Genomic DNA, 21801 nt, shown 5'->3' on the forward strand with positions numbered 1-21801 from the left:
CCAAGTAGTCACTTGCTGTCCTTTTGGCTGACAAGGAAGGTGTAGAGTTAAATGCAATAGGAGAGGCCTCCAAAGTCTCACAAACCTGAGTAACCAACTGAAGAAAGGGGTCTAGAAGTGGATGCTCAAAATAATCCTCTGTAGAGGCTGACCTAGAAAAAGGAAGAGCTGGAAAGGAGAAGTCTAAGTTCTTGCCAGCCATTCCTAGGTCATTGGCAAAAGCCGCATCAGAACACACTAGAGAGACTTTCTCTCCGTCTGTATGTCTGTGTCTGTCTGTCTGTGTGAGAATTCATATCCATTTGTAAGTTTGTAGTTTTGTATTTTTTGTGTGTGTCAAATAATGTTTAACTATAAACAGAAAAACAACTAAAAACATCAACTTCATTAAAAGTTACAAAGTAAATAATAAATAATCTCAACAATCCTGTTGATAAACACATGCAGTTTGCTTTCAAAAAAGAGTGCTTACATTATTGGGATGAGATGCTTTTATACAGTATCTAGATAGAGGGTGCACTGAAGTTGGTGGAGAGATTTGCAATTTAGAATTTACCAAAGGCATTTTAGTAGAGTATAAAAAACTGGAGCAAATGTTGTTAATGCTTAGATAGGTAAAGATCAGAGACCCTAAAGATAGAGAAAAAGCTATAGTGTCAGCAGATGGTTAAGTACGATTTGGAAATTACAAGTATTGTATAAAACAAATGGACCAATTGCACTAAGAATATCACTACTGATCCACATATGAATGAAACTACAGTATGTGATACAAGTTAATTATGGTTATTGGGCTATAATGTGCACAAGGTAATTTCATTAATAATTGTGAATGTCTAAATTTTAACACTTAAATATGTGGTAGGTATTAGACTGTTCTATTGGGCAATGCTCTGTGATATCCCCTAAATTCAAATATGATACATCCACGTAAATGTCATGATTTTACAGGGTTCCAGGCCAAGCCACTCAAATAGCAATTGCTAAATCCAGAGCACTCAGGAGAAAATTATTGGTTATCAAAAATACAATAATAAAATGGATGAAAAACTAATACTCCAGTGTATGGTATAAGAGTCTTTTCTTGAAAGGGTAAAGAAGGGACTTGCACTACATCTGAGAAAACAGTTTTATAATTTTTTCAATAAAAATAATGCAAGATGAAATCAAACATTTTGAGTAAGTTATCTGTAGAATGTGAAAAACCCAGACAAGAACTTAGATACCATAACAATAAACTTGTGTACCAAGTATTTTCCTTGGTTGTGCTACAATTTTTTTGATCATGCAGATTGAGATATTTAGACAACTATACAATTTTCTGAACACTTACTTAACATTTTTTCAGTACAGAGTGCAATACAAGATGTACAAAAATGTTGGCTGTAAGTGTACAAGATGGAAGCACAAAACAATACCTGTGTAGTGAATCTTGAAAATTACATCAAAGATAATAGTAAAATTGTAACTTGAAGAAAATCCTTATGTAAATAAAATGAAAACATTATTTGATTCTCACTGTAAAAACTAAATGTTGGCATCACCTAACCAAAATCAGCTCATGTATGTATGATCCACTTTTACAGTTCTGACCACATTCTTTCTCTAACAAAACAAGGTGTTGTTTATATAACAAATGCAGGGCTGTAAGAAGTAAGGCCATCAAAAGTTTTCTGAGGGAAATACCCTCAGTCCACTCTAGAAATGGCATGCTTTGCACACATCATGAGTCACAATGCTTAGATGTGGCAATGGAATTCAAAATTACTTCTTACAGCAAAGAAATGACAATGGAAGAAATAAATCTAGGTTTGAGAGTAAGCAATAGAGAGAAGTACAGCTAAAAGGGTATTTACAAGTAGAGACCCAGTGACACCTGTACACGCAATAGTTCATTTCATATTTTAAATTGTGTTCAATCTCATTATTACATTCAATACCATGACTGTTACTTGAAGATTTATGATTATTTCTTAACTGATATCTTTACCCAATCCGTTATTAAGTGGACCTAACACCACTGCTCAAAGGTTAACTCAATTTCACCACATCACCACCAAGTGTGACATCAATGAATTATAAAATGAGCTTAACTGTACAAAGAAGTTGTTTATGTTCTTACAAAATACAACTTAATAATTAAAATCACATCTCAAACATATACTTATACATAATACATATACTTATAGTAACAAATTTCCTATTTTTATAAAATCTTTACAATTTTTACTTAAAGTTCCAGTTGTCTGATAAGGTTCTCAAACTTTATTTAATTTGATTCAGAGCAGCTGTAATATATTGTGTGTGTGTGTGTATTTGACTCTATAGGCAAACTAATTTCCAGGTAGTGTTTCCCTGTTTAAATCTAATATTAAATACCATTGTATTATATAACATCTACAATAAAAATACACTAAGTGTACTTTGGAGTAATGAAACTGTCCACAAGTAAGCTTAATGGAGGTTCAGCATTGAAAGGTTTCACAGATCTTGGCTGAAGAATATGATGTCGTTTTGGTTCTGCAGCATAAGGGTCAGCCATATTAGCAGTAGTGTAACCTCGATCTTCAACCCGAAGATTTCCAATTCTGTACTCTTCCATCATGGCAAGAATCTGTTGAACAAAATGTTTAATAACTATATTATCTTTTTTCTTCTTTTCATTAGATTGAAACTAAAGTATAAAATATTCTGTTCAAAAAGTACATAAACATCTACATACCTCTTAAATTTGTGCCCTGCTATTTGGGAATTTTTACATTTGGCTTGAACTGCAGATTCAAGACAAGATAAATTACAGACTATTTTGTTAAAACTAAGGGTGGTAGGATCTACACTTGTACCACTTCTGCTGTTTTTCATAAATATCCTGAATCTACATATCAAATTTTTATGTACTCAGGTAGTATATGTTTAATAATTAAGCTTCTGAGGTAAAGCAATCAGAATCAAACCTCATCTTTCTTGTGGACAGCATACATTTCCCAAAATGGTTCCAAAGAACCACCTGCTGCCATCAGTATCTTAGTTCCACCTGGATGTTTGGGGATAAAGTCTGTAATGTCATACACTCCACTGTGGTAGGACACCCAGATCCTGTTCTGAAGACAATCGTGCTTTGTTACTTCTTCCATGGTGTATTCAGGCAACCCTACAATTTCTTCTCCAGCAGTCACAGCTCCAGTTTTAGACTCACTTAGCTCAGACAATGAGCTAGAGAATGAGACAATTCTAGTATGTCCTTGGATGGCGGGAACATCTACTAAAGACAGAGGCTGTTAATAAATTATTTGATATCACATTCTCACAAACCTAAGTATGTTATACTTAGTTTTTGTCAAAATAAACCTAACTCAATTTCCATTATTCTCTTGTTTCGTACCATCAATTAATCTTAAGTCAGTTGTGCTGTCTATTTCTTATCAGTGTCTCATAAAATACAATACAAATAAATAGTTCAGAAAAAGGTTAAGTGGAGTCTATTAATTTTTATATTTAAACACTTTATTTGGCTAAAAAAATTGATGTAGAGGAAAACTGGAATTTTGGATACTTACATAAAAAACTGCAACAAATGCTAGATTTAAGAATTTTATTCAATAAACTTTAAATAAAAAGCTATTTTAGTAACCATCTTAATGATATACTTGCATTAAATACCAAATATTTTATCACCTAGTTAAAATTCTTCCTTAACAACAGAGTTATGCCAAATTTTGGTGTATGAGAAGATATGAACGAAATCTGAAGAGTGCATAATAATTCATTTATAGGCATCTTAGTTTGTAAACACATGAACAAGATAACTATACTATTAAGAAAAACAGTACCAGAACATTAAAAGCAATTTCTTTAATCAAACTGATATTTCACAATTATGGGTTCAACAAGCAGGTTCATACAGAGTAGCTAATTAAGATAGTTTACAATATGAACTAAATGTTTAATATAACTTATCATACTGGTTAAAAAATTATTTCTTGAGTACTGAAGTTCTTGTTATTTAATGGATTGTACATACAAATGTGTAAAATACTGAAGTTAACAGTACAAAATCTAAAACAAATATCCAGTTTTAAAGGTTCAATTATAAAGCAACTATATACAAATATTTTAATTACTCTAGGCACAGAAATCTTCAATCAGAATAAAATATTTAAATTTGTAATAACACAGAATTCTCTATTCAACCCACTTTGAGTTCATCATAACACTCCTAGAATCTATTTAAAACAGTATTTGGAAAGAAATACTCACCTGCATCTTTCTTTGCTTCAGCAACATACGACTTATAATAAAATGCAAGAGCTGTAGCCACTCCAACACCTACAACACCGACACAGGCTAGAATGCTTTCTTTTTTTCTTCTATGAGCATTTGTGTTAAAATCATGAAAGTTTCTTTTATCTAACCAACTGGAACATCCTTCTACAGATTCCTGTCCAAGCCATTTTGGATGACCCCATATTACACTACAAATTTAATAGATTACATTAAATTTTGAATGGAGTCTATGAAAGTCTTCAAAACTGACCTAAACAAGCATGAGAATTTTCCATTATAAAATTTCTATTTCTGAGGTGGATAAAAAACAAATTAATCTATTGATATTAGTACCTTACACTTGTGCCAGGCATTTAAAGCTCCTAAAACATCAAAAAATTATTTTTGCTATAATTTGTTGGTTGGTTGGTTGGTTGATCTAATGTTTTATGCCACAAAGCAGCTAGGCTATCTGTGCCAAACGTCCAGTAAAAAGGTAAAAGAAAATTCAGTAAAATTCATAAAAGGAAATTAAGGTAAAACAAAATAAAGTTAAAAATAAATAAATAGTATAAAACCAATGATTACATCTAGTCTACAACATCAAGAGAAAAACTACAGTGATTCAAGGTGTAAACGACTTTCTGTAGCATGACTGTAATAATCATAACTTGCGAGGAAGACTAACAGGTAAAAGTGCAAAAACCACCACTAGTCACCTGAAGTTGGCCTCTCCAGTCATGGTTTTGAGTTACTTAATGTTACAGTCAGTTTCTAATTTCAAATTGAACTAGATGAAGTGTGATTCTTAAAAGGGAGCCACATTATAAAGGTGTAAAGTATATATTAAAAAACTCAAATGGCATTAAAAAGATTAATGGCCTTTAAAAAACTAAAAACATTACCAAGGTGGACAGTGTCACCATCACCAATAACACTGTCTAACGTTATGGATAATCCTAGGGACAGAACATGCTTAAAATGGTGCTGTCTTTGTGAATTGTAACGTTGACAAGAAAGTAAAATGTGGCTTATTGTGATTTGAGTGTTACACAAACTACACACTGGTGCATCAGTTCCAGATAAAAGAAAATGATGAGTTAAAAATGCATAGTCTAGTTAGAACACCTTCCTCTTTCTGATCCTTATGTGAACAATACAGCCAAAGTCCAATATAGGGTTTTATTTGGAAAAGCTTGTTTTCGCATTGCTCACTTCAAGTCGACTGCCAGCTGGCACGGAGCCAAGCCTTGAATACAGGACCATAGTCCATGTTTGGAATAGGCACAGCAGTAATAGTACCAGAGCAGATAGATTTAGGTGCCATGTCTGCAAGCTCGCTCCCACGAATACCAACGTGGCCAGGTATCCAGAAACACTGGATAGAATTAGATGTTAAAGAGAAAGGGGCCAGTCAGTTTGAATATCAGCAAGAACAGGGTGTGAACCAATGTGAAGTGATTCCAGGACCAGTAGAGAACTAAGCAAGTCAGTATAAATAGTGCAAATGGAGTATTGCTTAGCTTCTACATGATCCAGGGCAAAGGAAATGGCATACAGTTCAGCAGTGAACACAGAAGCTGTAGGGGGAATTCTGCATGCAACCACCAAACCACAACAAACCATGGCAGAGCCCACAGTCACCTGATTTTGAACCATCTGTATAAATAGGAATGGAAGGTTGGTTCGAAAGATGTTCAGCAAATAGCAGACAGTATTTCCAATCAGGAGTGTCTACTTTTCTCAAATGACTTAGAGATAGGTCGCAATTGGGAACTGTAAGAAGCCATGGTGAGATGAGCTGGCCAGTGAATACAGCAATGTAATCCAAGGACTGGATAACTGCGCCTGGATATGAAGGCCAAAAGGAGCAATGGAAGACAGTCTCTTCTGAAAAAGAATGGCCCATCGAGGAAAGAAAACATAATCCCAGGTACGATGCTTTGGTAAGGAACAAAGTTTTAAAGCATATAGTAAAAGCGGTTGCAAATGGCAGACGTGCAAAGAAGGTTCTACCTATAAGCTTTGAACTGGGGAGGTGTGGAAAGCCCCAGTGCAGAGTCGAAGTCCTTGATGATGAATAGGATCCAGCATCTTTAAGGCCGAGGGACTGGCAGAGCCATAGACCATTGATCCATAGTCGAGTTTTGATCGAATAAGAGCACAATATATCTAACATAGAACATCGATCCACTCCCCAACTGGCAGTAGAGAGGACACGGAGGATGTTCAGTGCTCTTGTACAATTGACCAGTAGCTGCTTGATGGTATAAAGATTAGCTTACGGTCAAAGATAAGCCCCAAGAACTTAGTCTCAGAGACCACAAACAGCACAACGTTACCAATATGGAGTTCAGGATCAAAGTGAATACCCTGTTGGTGGCAAAAGTGCATGCAAACGGATTTAGAGAGAGAGAGAAGGTAAAGCCGTTTGCTGTGGTCCACTTCAGTAAACAACTGAGGGCATTCTTTAGTTGCTGCTGAATAAACCTCACGTTCAACAACTGATATGAGATGTGAAAGTCATCGTCATAGAGCCCATTTGCAACAGTGAGAGGGAGTTGTTCAGTGATGGTATTAATTTTTATACTGAAAAGTGTGACACTCAAAACATGGCCCTGAGGGACTCCAAAATCCTGTAGAAAAGAACGGGAAAGTGTCAAACCCACACGAACTTTGAATCTCTTGTCCAATAAAAAATTAATAAATATGGGCAAATGGTCATGTAACCCATATATATGGAGGTCTCGCAAAATGCCATACCTCCTTGTTGTATCATAAGCCTTCTCAATGGTAAAGAATATTGACACAAGATGTCGTTTGAGAAAGGCTTCTCTGATTGATGTTTCAAGTCGAATCAGGTGGTCCATGGTAGAGTACTGTCATCGGAACCCACACTGGGTGGGCAAGAGGAGATCGTTTGATTCGAGGAACCAAACAAGACGAGCATTAAGCCTCCAGTCTAAGGTCTTACAGAGACAACTCATCAAAGCAATTGGACAGTAGTTTGAGGGAATCTTAGATCCCTTACCAGGCTTGGAGAAAGGCAGGACAATAGCCTGGCACCAGGCATTGGGAAGAACGTTCTCTTGCCAGATCCAGTTAAAAACAACCAGAAGGATAGCAAAAGAAGCAGGAAATAGATGGTGCAGCATTTCATAGTGTATATCATTAGGTCCAACCAATGTACTGTCAGACTGATGAAGGGCCAGTTTGAGTTCCACCAGTGTAAAGGGATGATTATAGTCATAGAGACAATCAGCTCAAAAGGAAAGAGGTGATTGCTCTGCCCAAGTCTTGATGGCTAAGAAGGTGGAAGAAAAGGCAGAAGTGCTAGATACACAGCAAAAGCTTTCACCTAGAATATCAGCGATGATCTGGGTATCAGTTACTTCCTGGCCATCAGAGAGCAAGATCGAGGGGGACAGAGTGATATTGCCCACTGACCTTTTGAATCTTGTCCCAAATGACTTTGGAACTGGTGGTAGAGGATATGCTGGTTGTGAACTTAATCCAAGATTCCTTCTGGCTTTGATGTCTTACCCAGCAAGCAAATGCATGGGCCTGCTGGAAAGCGATGCAGTTCAAGAGTGTAGGATATCTACAGAATGTATCCCAGGCTCGTATTTGAAACTTCATGCCATGTGGCAGGCAGGATTCCACCATGGACGAGGAAAAAGTGGAAAACATGTCAATGTTTCAGGAATACATTGAGCAGCTATCTCAATAATAGTCAGTTACTGCTGCCACACAGTCATCAACTGATGGCTTACAGACAATGGCAGGATCAAGTTCTGCAAGAGCAGTGAAAGTGGACCAGTTTGCCTGATCCAGCTTCCACCAGGGCACACATGTCGAGTGGCATCGACCATGGCCAGTCTCTCTCAAGATTAAAGGAAAACGATCACTGCCTTGTAGATTATTGTCAACCCTCCATGAAAAATGGGAAAATAATGAAGGGGAGAAAATTGAGAGATCAATAACAGTAAAGGACTGACTTGGTGCATGAAAATAAAAAGAACCAGTGTTGAAAAGAGAAAGGTTGTGATCAGAGAGTATACGCTTTACAGAGCAACCCCTCCTATCAATATCAGCACTTCCCTAGAGGGGATGATGTCCAATAAAATCCTCCACAATGAAAAAGGGAGATGGTAACTGTTCAATGAGAGCATTAAGGTCTGATGGATCATGTCTCTCCAGGCAACAAATAGAGAGAACAAACAGTGATGGTATGACCCAAAGAAACACAGATGGCTATGGCCTCCAAGAGTGTGTCGAGTGGCAAAGACAGGGTGGGCACATGCTGATCAACCAACAGTGCCACCCCTCCATGAACACGTCCATAACACAGCCTGTAATTTCTGTATAAAGAAAACTACCAAAAGGTGACTGTATCATAAATGCTTCCTGTGAGGAGAGACAAACAGGACGGTAGGAAACAGTGTTTTGATGTCATCGAGATTAGAACGTAAACCTTGACAGTTCCATTGTATCAGGGTGGCCATTTTTATTTACATGTAGGCAAATTGGGCGGAAAACCCTTCTGTTTACGACCACGTCTTTTTTCCTTACTTTCCTTATTTGAGGGATGTCTATCGACCTTCATGGATCCTGCCCTGTGTCGACTGGGCAGGTATTTGCTACTGTTGGAAGAGGATTCCAGAGACTGAGGATGTGAACAAATGATTGTTTTGCATCTTGGGGTGAGAGAGGAAGATAAATCTTGGCATTTGGTGGAATGTATAAAGGGACAGAGATAGGTGTCGAAGTTGATTCATCAACTTTTTTAACCATGGAGGTCAAAAGACTTCATTTGTTTGGAGAACGATTCTTTAGGAGGCACAGAGAGATGTGTCTGCACTCCCACAGTAACTGTGGAATGAAGTGCAGCAGAATACATCCAAGATGAGGTTTCAGTTCTATATTTCTGACTCAAAGTATTTGTGTTGGACAAAGCAATTCTATCAGAGCAATAGATGTCTAAGATACATCTTGCTGCTGTGAGGAAAAATGCTAAAATTGTCAAAATCTGACAGATTTGCTTAAGCACTCTGGACTTGAAACAAGAAAAATAAGTTGTATAACTTACTTTTCCATTGTTTTTTAACTAACTGTAATCTATTAACATCTAAGATTATACTTGAAACAGAAAATTTTAAAACATGCTTTTTGAGAAAACAAAATGAGAGAAAAGGAAAAAATCTTATGGTGATAACCTTGAACAGTCTTTATACCACCAAAGAAAGTATTACTGCAAGAAGAGTGATAAGGTTAGAAATCTAATATGTGAAACAAACCTTAGCCATTAACCTAGTCAAAAAAAAAGTTGCAACTCTGGCTAGATGAAAAATAAATTGATTAGTAAATATAGCACCAAGAAAAAAAAACTACAAAAATGATAAGCCTAGAGCCCAGTCACTCTTGAGACTTATTACCTAAACAAAACTGAACAAGTGTAAAGAATTTTATATAAAAAAAATTAAGTAAAAATGAGAACACTAAAATGTTAGGAAACATGCAAAGAATGAGCAGGACAGTGTTATATCACTTCATTTTTAACAGTGCAGCCTAAAAGTAGGTCCATTCCTACTTTGCGTTTTACTTTTTGCTTTAATCCAATTACAGATTCTCAACACATTAAAAATTTCAAAAATCAGAAATTTAGCTACATCTTTCATTGAATTTGAACAATTACCAGCTTACAAACTGTACATGAAGTATGAATGGGTGGAATGATGGCCACACCCATTTTGAAGTTGCACTGTGCCAAAAACCATAACATGTTGTAATGTTATTCTACCCATTCCCATTTCCTAATTTTCTTTTATTTATACTTTTTACACTTGTATTCATATTAACTTTTTTTAATCAGAGCAAAACATCTGATCCTACTGGTGTAGTGTTTATCCAAGCAAAACATTGTCTATAATAATATTGCTAGACATTAAGTTTTTTCAGCACAAAATTTGTAAAGTCAAACTCTCAAACAAAAACATATCTGACATTAAGAACAAGTTTTCTAAATAACTTTGATTTTATAAGCTGAGGTACTCAAAAACTATTTCACATGTTACTTCTTACACAAGTACTACTTCATCAACTACCAATCCTGTTTATGAAAAGTAGTAATTCATTCTTTTAGTAATGATGAAATATAATTTCATAACCTTAGAGTTCTTTGTACCAAGACCATTTGGTAAAAATAGAAATTGTTTGTTCAAGCAATACACGTTCCAAATGATGGTGGACAAAAATGCTTGAAAAAGTGCAGTAAATAACAGTTACTTTAGTTCATCTTTGATGTAAAGTATAAAAATAAGTTTATACATTTTATTTTATTTTGTTATTAATTGTATAGCTGTTGACCAATATCTCTGAATGTTATGTACTACGTTGTTCTATAGTAAATAAAATATTTCCAATACACATGCTTAAGAAGACTTAATCTAGTTTTTAAAATGATTAATTACTTTATCGTAGTCTTATAGACTGTTGTCTTTAACGTGTGTATATCACCTTTAGTTTCATCTTTTATCATTATTTCCATGTAAACTGGAATTGCATGTTTCTTACATATATAGCTTGTAGATTAGATACCATTATATTTTATTTTTCTGTAATTATGATCAGTAAGATAAAATCAAAAAAACTGTTTTGTTCTGCAAATAATAATTTCACAATCTTTTTTTTATTACTTTATCAGACTGATCTTTTACAATTTACCTTGTACAAAACCTTTATAAAATAAGGGAATCCTCCTTATATGTGGGAGTTATAGACCTGAAAGTTATAACTCATAACAATGTATAAGGGGGAGTTCCCCCTAAAAAATAATGGGAAACTAGGGGAAAAGACTGTAAGAGGGTAAATATTGCCCATGCGACCCAAAGCAGAGCAATTTATCCTATAAGGGATAACAAAACATGGTATTGGACTGGGACCATAACTGAGGAAAATAGTGTTATATATCTAACATCCGAGATACCTACTGTAAATGTATAATAGCTTTACTATACCATACTATACACACACTGTTCACGTATTTATAAATGATGCTGTTTTAAGGTCCTTGAACACTTCATTGATAAACATTTTTATGAACATTTTGAAGCAGCCTTGTACATTTTAAAACATCTCTTTTTAATAGCAAATATATTTGACATTTCTAAACAATGACTCAAACACAAAATCATTTTTAGTATAAAATAACCATAGAATATTAAGCAGTATTTTAAAAATATTTTAGCATAACCTTTCATTTTTATGTTCTCATCTTAGTGTATGCTGTGTGTTTGACCATGATTCAAGATGTTGGAAGAGGATGAGAAGAGATAATCTGAAAGGTCATCAACATCACTAACATCCACCATCTTTATCTCTGTAGAAAACGTTGGCTCAGTATTTTTTATTTATCTGGGTGCCAGAGGGTCCAACTTTTGAGGTATTTTGTTTTTTTAAGATAGAGCACAGAGTTGTCTGTTATCCTACTTGAAAGTTTGTGTTTAAATTTTTGCAATAGCATGCTAAAGAATCCAGCAATCCATGTCACCTTTGGAGATCGATCCAAAAGTGTGTAGTGTTATTGAATAATATCGATTGCAGCTTCGACATGCTCAGACATATCTTTTAGCACCTGGATTATGAAGCCTCTCTGTTCAGGAGAAACCTCATCATTATTATTCATAGTTTCTTCTTCAAAATTATGTTCATCGAATTTAACACAATCTTCATTGCATAAAGGCGTAATATGCGATTCCAACAGCTCTTCGATATCATTCATCCTAACTTCTTTTGCTAGGTATACTGTTTCATAACGTATATGTAATATGCCATCGAATTCTTCAAAAAATTACACTGTATCAGGATATGCTTTCTTTCACGCAGTGTTCATTAGGTTGTTTGAAACTTCATCTCGGGAAGAAAAATCAACAATTAAAAATCTTAAACTTCTTATTAAATTATTGGGCAGTTGGTTTGTCTTTTTCAGTGGTTTCACTGACAAGTTTCTGGAATGCCTTTTTAAGATAATATGTCTTGAAGCATGCAGTAACACCCTAATCTATTGGCTGCATAAGTAATGTTGTCCTCGGTGGCATAAATACAACTTTTATATCTGAACACAACTGTTCAAAATCTAGGTCATTTGCATCATCATTATCTTGAAAGAAACTTGAAAGTAATATTGTTTTCTTCACCAACCACACAAGGAAAATCTGCCTCGTTATCCAGACTTTTCAATGAGAATTTTTATATTACACGAAGCTGGGATTTCAGAACATTTTTCAGTGCTCGTGGATTTTCACTTTTGTACACGAGCAACGACTTTAGTTTCTTGTCGCCATTAGCACTGCCTCCTACAAGGAGAGTTAGCCAATCCTTTGAGAACTTCAAGCTGGGTGCAGTATTCTCGTTGACAGTAATGTATGTTCTGGAAGGTGTGCGTTGCCAATACAGTCCGGTTTCGTCAACATTAAACACCTGTCTAGAATCATATCAATCTTTGTTAATAATTTTTCTCAAGAGTTTCTACAGAAACGTTTTTGCAGCATCTGTGCCAGCACTAGCTGACTCTCCCTGAACTTATGTTCTTGAAACTATATGGAATCTGTAAAATCATCCACGAGTAGTCTTGAATAGTTTTTCTCTAACTGCTGCTTCTCCCAACTTCATTTTCAACCCATCATACAAGCTTAGCATCTTCTCTTGAATGAGGGCTAAGTTGATTGGCATGTTCTTGTTGTGAAGATCTTCAATCTATATCGACAGCAATTGTTCCATTTTTTCTATGATAACTCTTCTTTCTCATGCAATTGAAACCTCTGAATGCTTTAAAGAGTGCATAACTTTACTTTCTTTTTCATAAGCATTCTTCGCTATCGTACGTACACTTGTTGAAGGAAGTTTCAAATGGTGCCCAATATCATCTGCACTTTCACCACTTCTATTGCACTTTATTTCTTCCATTTTAACATCGAGTGTGATATCAGGTCATCCCTTAAGTAATGTCCGATTGTATGGTCAGAAAGAGAGAAAGAATTTCAAACGTTTTTAATGTTATTTGATCAATAATGTATGTTCCATTATTATTAATTACTTCCTGTAAATGATTTACAAGCTTCTGAATACCATTTCTATAAACTTCTTGAAGTTTGGAGGAAAAGAATGTAGAGGATAGTTTTGACATCTTCATGTGTTCCAAACTATTTTCCATCAAAACAGTTCTGCAAACTCTGGAATAGATAATCAGATGGGACAAGATCTAGAGTATAAGGAGGATGTGGAAGTGTTCCCAGTCTAGCTCTTCAATCTTTGCAGATGTGATCTTTGCTGTATGAGGCCATGCATTATCCTGCCTCCTACAATCCTTTATGACTGATCAAAGCAGGCCTCTTCTTTCAGTGCAACATTCAAGCACTTCTAACTGTTGACAATAGAAGCCTGATGTAATCGTTACATTGAGCGGCAGCAACTCAAATTGGATCACACCAAACACTTAAAACTTTCCTAGGGTGTGGGTCCATTTTGGGCTGTACTTTAGTCAGTTTACCTGCACTGAGCCATTATATGCAGCTATGAACATTTTTATAATACATCTATTTTTCATCTCCAGTCACTAACCTGTCCAAAAAAGTGAGTTACATTCATGAGAGTGCAGTGAAGTGCAAATGCCCCTTCTTGCTCTAAGGTTGGCTTCTGTCAAATCATGAGGGACCCATTTTCCAAGTTTTGACACCTTTGCAAGCTGTTGCAGATGATGGTGAACTGTTGTATTAAGCTTCTGTGCTCGTTCTTCAATTGTTACAACAATCTTCATCAACTGCAGCCAGCAGCAAATCATTAAACTCAACAGGACGACCTGAACGTGCTGCATCACTTAAGCTGTAGTCATTGAACTTCTGAAACCACTTTCAACATTTTCTTCCATTGAAAGACTCTGCACCATAAACACCTTGAATGTTTCATGTAGTTCATGCTGAACTATTGCCTTTTTTAAACTCGTAAAGCATTATATGTCTAATGTGTTCCTCAGACACATCCATATTTATAAGGGTTTATTTGATTAATGGTCTGAAAAAGTGGAGTCGGGTTAGTTTCATTTATTTGTCTGAACATTTTTATACACGCCCTACAACATATTTTAGTTATTAAAGCCTTCTACAAAGACAGAAATGATGGTGCACTTTTTGTATTAAATTTTCGGTCATTATTTATGGGATGACCCGACATTTTTGCGCTTTTTCTTCAACTTATCACCTGCACTGACAGTAGCACTGTATTTACTACTCATTATTAAAGGTTGCAACGATACTTTGCGCTAAACATACTGTTTACAATGAGTACTCGCACAACGCGAGAGAATACACGGGAATTGAGCAACTATGAAGACTAACTGGTAGGCATTAATTGTTAAAATAAATGATTAACCATTAGAGGGAGGGGGAAGAATTCGAAGATTAATCAATTATTTTTCGCCCCGCTCGAGAATTAGGAAGTTATATAAACTTGGTATGAGGAAGTAGAAAAGGCTTATGTGATTATGTGAATGATAATAATGTATTTGATTGTGAAACAAAGTCCCTGATCAATGAAATAAACAGCTGACTTCGGACTTAAGTTTATTTAGGGCAGCGGGGATCTAAAAATCCTCTACCAAGAATTTTGTGTGGGGGAAACCTACTTTCACTGCTAATGCATATATGCATTATTAGTGTCAGGTTAAATTTTAAAACTGGTTTCCAAGCTTCTCAATTGTTTACGTTCAAAATAGGGAATAATTCCAAAATTATAAAAGAATTGGGGAATAAAGCTAGTCCAATGTTCTTTTAGAGCAGCTGACCAAATATTAGATTACAAGGTCAACGTTATATCAATTCAAAAAGTTAATGTTTCTTGCTACGTTATACATAACAATATGGAATCGCCAATACAAAATCACGCATTAACAACGCTGCCACAGTTGTCCTTGACCTGACGATAAGCGAAGAGTAACAAGTCAGCTTGCTTAACTGGCAGGCTCGCGTGCAAGTACACATACTTGAATCTGACTGCTGTTTCTTATAATTCGTATTATGCTTTCTCAACAGGAAAGAGTTGCATGTAATTTTACTAGCCGGCCATGTTGGCCAGAGATTACAGCCTTACTAACTTTTACGGAAGAAATATCAAAATGTGTGGGTGACACGGAGATGAGATGGAATGCGTAAATCAATCATGAGATGTGAAGAGTTGTCAGGCGCAGAGTTTATAAGCAGACATTTGATTCTGTTTATATAAACAAAGTTTTAGACAGTAATTACCTAATAAATTTGTCACTTATTGCTTGAAATACAACCTTCAGTTATATTTAAATAATCAATGTTTTGTCTGTATAATTTATTCACTGTTAAATGATGATTCTACTGTATTAAGAAATGTTTTGTTATTAATATATGTTGTATTGAACTTACATTTCATGCACATACTTATTCAAAAATTGTTAGTATACTATTTTACCTATTCGTCATTCCCTACATACTGATAGCAGTAACCAGTTATCTATCATACAATGCTAAACCAATAAACATTAATCTCGACTCCGAAATCTAAACAAACATTACTTTTCAAATAAATATACCAATATACCATCTTTCTACTTAAAAGTAGAGAGGGCACTTTTTAACAAGGATACAAGTCCTGCTCAGTGACTAGGCAGAACGAAGTAAAAGACTACCGAAAACAATACTTGCCCCTTTTTTTTCGACTTAAAATACTCGAATAAATTGCTGTGTGCGTCAAGCTTTATACAGGGGTCGGGAGGGTAGATGTAAACTGTGCATCTCAAGTAAGTTAAGGCTTGATACTCAAAACTATTGAGAACTTCTGACCTAAGGTTAAAGTTGACATACTTGAATACATTACTTCAATATTTGTTTTTTAAATGAAATCAATATGCGAAAATATTCATATTTTTATTACACTAATTTACAAGCACATCTAAAAAATGTTGGGATTAAAGCAATATAGCTTTAGTTACGTCTTTAATTAATTACAAATACAATTTAAGTTTACCAATCTAAAATATACTAATTCTACATACAGTTATCTTATCGAAAAATGTTTCATGTTCTCACATTACACATCCTTCGTATTGTCAATACTTCCATAAAACGATCAAATAAAGATGTGGAGGGGAGGTTTTGGAAATTCACGGAAATAAGGAAGATAGAATAATAATGATTCACAACATTTAAACTGTAGTTTTTAAAACCCCATATTCCTCTATTTGTTGATTTCGCATTCACTATTAGTTGTGTGTAAAAATAGCATCTTTTGTCTCCGACAAGCTGTTCAGAGAGTGTCTATTGAAAGACAAACGTTAGGCACCAGGGTCATAGATAGGCATAGTCACGTACGCCCTTGCATGACATGGAAAATGCCAGATGCGAATTTTCTTTTTATAAAACCATAATCTGACCGTTTTCTCTCAAAAGTACCAGTGATCAAAACTTATTATTTTTACTTCATGTTGCTTGTATGGTCAATCTTGTATAATTGTACACTTAAGAATAATAATAAAAGAATACGCCATTTCGGGTTTAAATTTTTAAAACTTCATTTTGGAGGGGGAATACCCTACTAGCTAGAGGAAACCCCCTCCTCCATGCGTAACTATAATTTACATCTAGTTTCAACTCTGAATAAATTTTACGCGCGCATGTTTCTGAATAGGAAATATACAAATTAAGAGCAATGCGATAAAGAAAAATATTTAATTCAAGTACTTCTTTTTACAAATCACATATTGGTTTGAAATGCTTTGCTAAGTTTCGGCGTTTATACATTAATTATGATTGTGTTTGTTGTGATATTCATTTCGACAAAAGCGACTATATTGTAAACTTAGTTTCATTAATGTTTCATGAAATACAACAAGAATAAGTCGGTGTTTTCTGGCGTAATACAACCAATAATTAATCTCTCTAACAGACTCTAAGGAACAGATAACTTGTAATCTTCAGCGTTTATATATAAAATGTTACAAAGTGCAGTATTTTGACGATATCTGGCAATTTAATATTTTCTGCTACATTTTTTTTAATCCATGGAAATATGGAGCTACTGGCAGGCATGGGGATATTTGGCATGTTCCTCAGTTACTTGTGAAATATGAAATACAAGTGTTTTTTACAGACATTTAGAATGACCAGTTCTTCATCCATTTCGCACTTGAAATTATCTCCACTTAGTAGTTTAAAGACCAAACAAATGCCACTTTAAATCGTAATGGAAAATATTGGCAAACGTCCAACTTCCTTAACAGCCCTTGTTAAAAGAATATGTTCCCTGGAACCACGTTATTAATAATGGCTTATTAGCAAGTTGCTTTGCTAATTAATCAATAATCCCCATTTAGAATTAACATAGTTGTACCAAACTAATATCCTTATGGCATATAAACGACGCAAAAATAAATACAGTTCTGCTTGTAATCACGCGCACACAAATTATCCTGTTTATTTAATACAACAAATATCGACCATGTTTGAACAATGTTACGAACATACACACAAAACATAATTCATCTTTACGTGTGTATATGCCAGATAACGATTATCTCTAACGGTTATAGAGTAAAAAAAAAAAAAGTCAGCATGTTTTTTTTTTTTTTTTTTTTTTTTTTTTTAAAGATACAACTAAACATGTTATCAAAACCACTCAGAACTCAATTACATAAAAATAAACACATTAAGTTTCTTGTCATCGTCAGTACGTGGAACAGTCGCTTTTCCAAGGTAACCCAAAATATCATAGTTCTCTAAATACGTCATGGCTTTATCAATTAATATTAGTTATTACCATTTCCGAAAGAAATTTATTGACCTCACCGTCAGAGAATAATTGTTTTGAAAGACAAAATTTAATTACTATACCAAGCACCGCACCACGAAGTTTATTATTTTATAATCAACTCGTGTTTATAAGATTATGACAACCGGAAGTAGTATCCAAATGGAAAAACGCTTGTTTTAAAGTAAAATACGTCAAATATTCACGTACCAAATAAAAACTGCATTTTTTATATTAAAATGGTTAAAGTAATTGATATTAGCAACTAAATTGATGTTTAATTTAAATTTTCAAGGAAACATCGGTTGAGACAATCTTTTAGGGTAAATGTTGTTATCTCGGAAAGACGACTCGACTTGCGCCAAACACTGTTTATTTTAATCAGAACAGCCTAATTATTTATACTGGATAATGCTTACTGGTTATCTCCCATCAGTCTGTTCTAGCAATAAGTAATACGCTTTACAGAACAGAGAAACTACAGTTGGAAATCAGTAGTATCAAAATCCTTTTGTATTGATAAGACCACAAAAAGTTCCATAAAACACAAAACGTTTACATGACAAATTCCGAAGATTCCTCAAACATATTCTTGTTTTAGACATGTCACGACTTTAAAGTTTCCAGAATTGACAACAGCAGCAGAACTAACACACAACTATCACAGTAACTTATGATACATGCTGAACCTTCATCTCATGCTTTTGTTCGTAATATTACCACTCAGTTAAACTCCAATTCTCGGTACTTTTCAGTTTGTTTTGAATTTCGCACAAAGCTACTCGAGGGCTATCTGTGCTAGCCGTCCCTAATTTAGCAGTGCAAAAATAGAGGGAAGGCAGCTAGTCATCACCACCCACCGCCAACTCTTGGACTATTCTTTTACCAACGAATAGTGGGATTGACCGTAACATTATAACGCCCCCATGGTTGAAAGGGCGAGCATGTTTTGTGCGACCGGGATTCGAACCAGAGACCCTCGGATTACGTGTCGAACGCCTTAACACACTTACCCATGCCCACTTTTCACGGATGTTTTCAACAACAAAATGCTTTAATAATTGCTTTTTAGAATCAAGAATATATATCTTAATAATGAATAATATAACTATCTTTAAAAATCCTAACGGGCTTTTATTGTTACACATTAAACTAACTGTCATCTTCCAACAACTATATGGACTATATACTTTAATATCATTAAACATGTTTATATTGTCATGTTCAGGCAATTGAAGTATTATACATTTTAATATTGATAAATATAGTTATTAACTCTCATATTCCTATAAAACAATTCTAAATCCTGAGTTGTTTATACCTAATATTTATTAATGACAAAACCAATTTATGACAACATTCAGATCCCAACTACACCAGGTCAATGCTACCTGTTAAAAAGTTACAAAAGTTTTCCTCGGTGTTCTATATTTAGAAATTAAAATGTTTTAGTAAAAAAAAGAAGCTACAGTACCAGTAGCGATGTGTGTCAGGACATTACCTGGGGAAACTTGTACAACTGTGCTTAGTCCTTGAAAAAACACCTGCAAGTTTGTTCATTCGTTCAACACACCTCCAAGCTGTTATTTCCGCTAACGTTGCCATCTATGTATGAAAATATTATAACTGATAACTCGGAAAAATAAATAAGAAAAATAAATCTAAACATTTTAACACATACCACTAATCAAGTTGAGTGAATCATAAATAAATAATCGGCTGGTAAACAAAACAAACCCACTCTGAGATTTTCGGTAAATTCTGACGTTGATTAGATAGTAGTTGGGAATATGTTTATTTCTCAATAATGACAAAACAATTGAATGAAAGAGCAAAATGTCAATTTACATAATTACTTCTGTGATGACATTATCCACGAATAATAATAATAATAATACAGAGCTTCGAGTTTTCACTTACGACGACCGTACAATTTAAGTAGAAGATAAAAAACAAAGGTTTAACCTTTTTAGGTAGACGTGTGTAATTTTCATCGCTAAAATTTAAGTCCATTTGGAACTTCACGGTAAATGTTTTCATCACGCTACAGAGGTCACAAATTCAGTAAATGAAACGTATGAATTATATCTGCGATGGACAAAAATTTTACAGGGTCACTTAAGGAGAAAGGTGAGAAAAAAATGGTAGAATATCCAATACTCAATCCTCACACAACTCTTTTAAACACCTTTTCATTTGATTATATGACCAATACAAACATACAGTAAAACCTGTCTAAGGCGGAATCGCACGGGACCAAGTAAAATTTCCGGCCAAAGCAGGTTTTCCGGTTTAGACAGTGAACATACATATATAATTTTTGAGCGAAACGTTATATTTGCTTGACTCAAGAGAAGACGTTTGTGAATAAAGTTATTACTGTTTATGTTATATTTATTAGGATAAGAACAAAAATAGACATTCAAAATATACACAAGTACACAAAATCTTAATCTAATTTATTTGAAGAAAGCGTCCAGTTTCAGCTGTTTCATTTTTTAAAGACTTTTTCATGCGATTAAAAGAGAACACCAATATCGGTAAGTACCTGCAGAATTTCACCCGTGCTAACTAACCAATGTGCCTTAACTTCTAATATATTATGGCAACACTTCATGATACTGCTTTAGTTAAAACGACTTTTAGTCTACAAACTGTGGGAAAAAAGAAGCTACTGACATCATGCGGAATAAAAAGTTGGACTTTGGATTGGATAGTTTGAGGGCAAAACAGTTGTCCTAAGAAGCTTCTGAAGATTTATTTTAGAAAATGAATTTTCTACACCATACTTCAATCTATAATTCACCATTAATTTCAGAAACTTGGAGATCAAACTTACACAGGATAGTGTACATGAGGTATCTGTTTTAGGATTGGAAACAAACGCTCTGATATATTATTCTGCCACACACGTAAAAACATAATATAGGGTACGTATGTATAGGCAGCACTGCGTTTGCTTTGTACATCTGTCTTCACTAGAAACTCTGTGCAGCAAGATAGAGCTGGGAAATTAAGCATATTTATTTTAGAAAATGTAACGTGTCAATTAGTAGAAATATATTAGAACGCAAACCAAACCACGCTGACACATTCTGGAAGCAACCATAATGAAACGATTGCAAGAATAACTTATTTCAAGTAAGTAATAGATGAAATACATATATCAGTGATATTCATTGTTCAATTCTAGCCCATTCAGTTGAAGAATCGTTCAACCATTAGTTTGTTGGTGCTATCTATTTTCCTTACATATCACACAACCAGAGTCACCCCTTGAGATGGGTTTGTTCCACCCCAGGTAGTGGACAAAGACGAGGCCAAACTGGTACACACTACTAGAGGTAACCGCTACTTAGATAAAAGTAGCAGTACATGTTTACAACATTGAGACCTGCATGGAAAAAATGTCATGACTACATATAGAACTATCAGAAAAAGAACAATTGATCATACTCAGTTTTAATCAGTCATTCCTACTGCAATAAACAGTTAATTACCACTAACAAGAAGTGTTACCTAAGATTCCACTAAAATTATTTCTTGTAGCATTTTCTCTAAAGAAACCCTTAAATGAGCAGAACCATATTCAATAGACACACACCCACTTGTTATACATTAAAAGCATTTTGATACACCTACACTGGAATTTAGGATACCAAACAATTTTTCAGGTAGCTACTGAGCTTTCATGTATGAAACATGCATGTT

At 34.7% G+C, this 21801-nt stretch overlaps 1 protein-coding gene across 4 annotated transcripts in view; it reads right to left on the minus strand.

Annotated features, from left to right (window-relative positions):
- shop (sulfite oxidase) overlaps positions 1–21801 on the minus strand; it is a 37427-nt gene that overhangs the window by 14027 nt on the left and 1599 nt on the right. Inside the window, exons 2-6 of one of the 4 annotated variants that reach the window (XM_076501187.1) lie at positions 21343–21484; positions 19592–19695; positions 4258–4472; positions 2955–3259; positions 2424–2614 (exon numbers count right to left, since the gene is read on the minus strand). In XM_076501187.1, the coding sequence (XP_076357302.1) occupies positions 2424–2614; positions 2955–3259; positions 4258–4472; positions 19592–19695 (815 nt within the window). In that variant the 5' untranslated portion in view covers positions 21343–21484. Of the gene's footprint in view, positions 1–2423; positions 2615–2954; positions 3263–4257; positions 4473–19591; positions 19696–21342; positions 21485–21801 lie in introns of all 4 variants that reach the window. The other 3 variants (XM_076501185.1, XM_076501186.1, XM_076501184.1) reach the window with 3 other exon arrangements.

The sequence above is a fragment of the Tachypleus tridentatus genome, chromosome 5 (assembly GCF_004210375.1).
Source record: "Tachypleus tridentatus isolate NWPU-2018 chromosome 5, ASM421037v1, whole genome shotgun sequence".
NCBI lineage: Eukaryota > Metazoa > Arthropoda > Merostomata > Xiphosura > Limulidae > Tachypleus > Tachypleus tridentatus.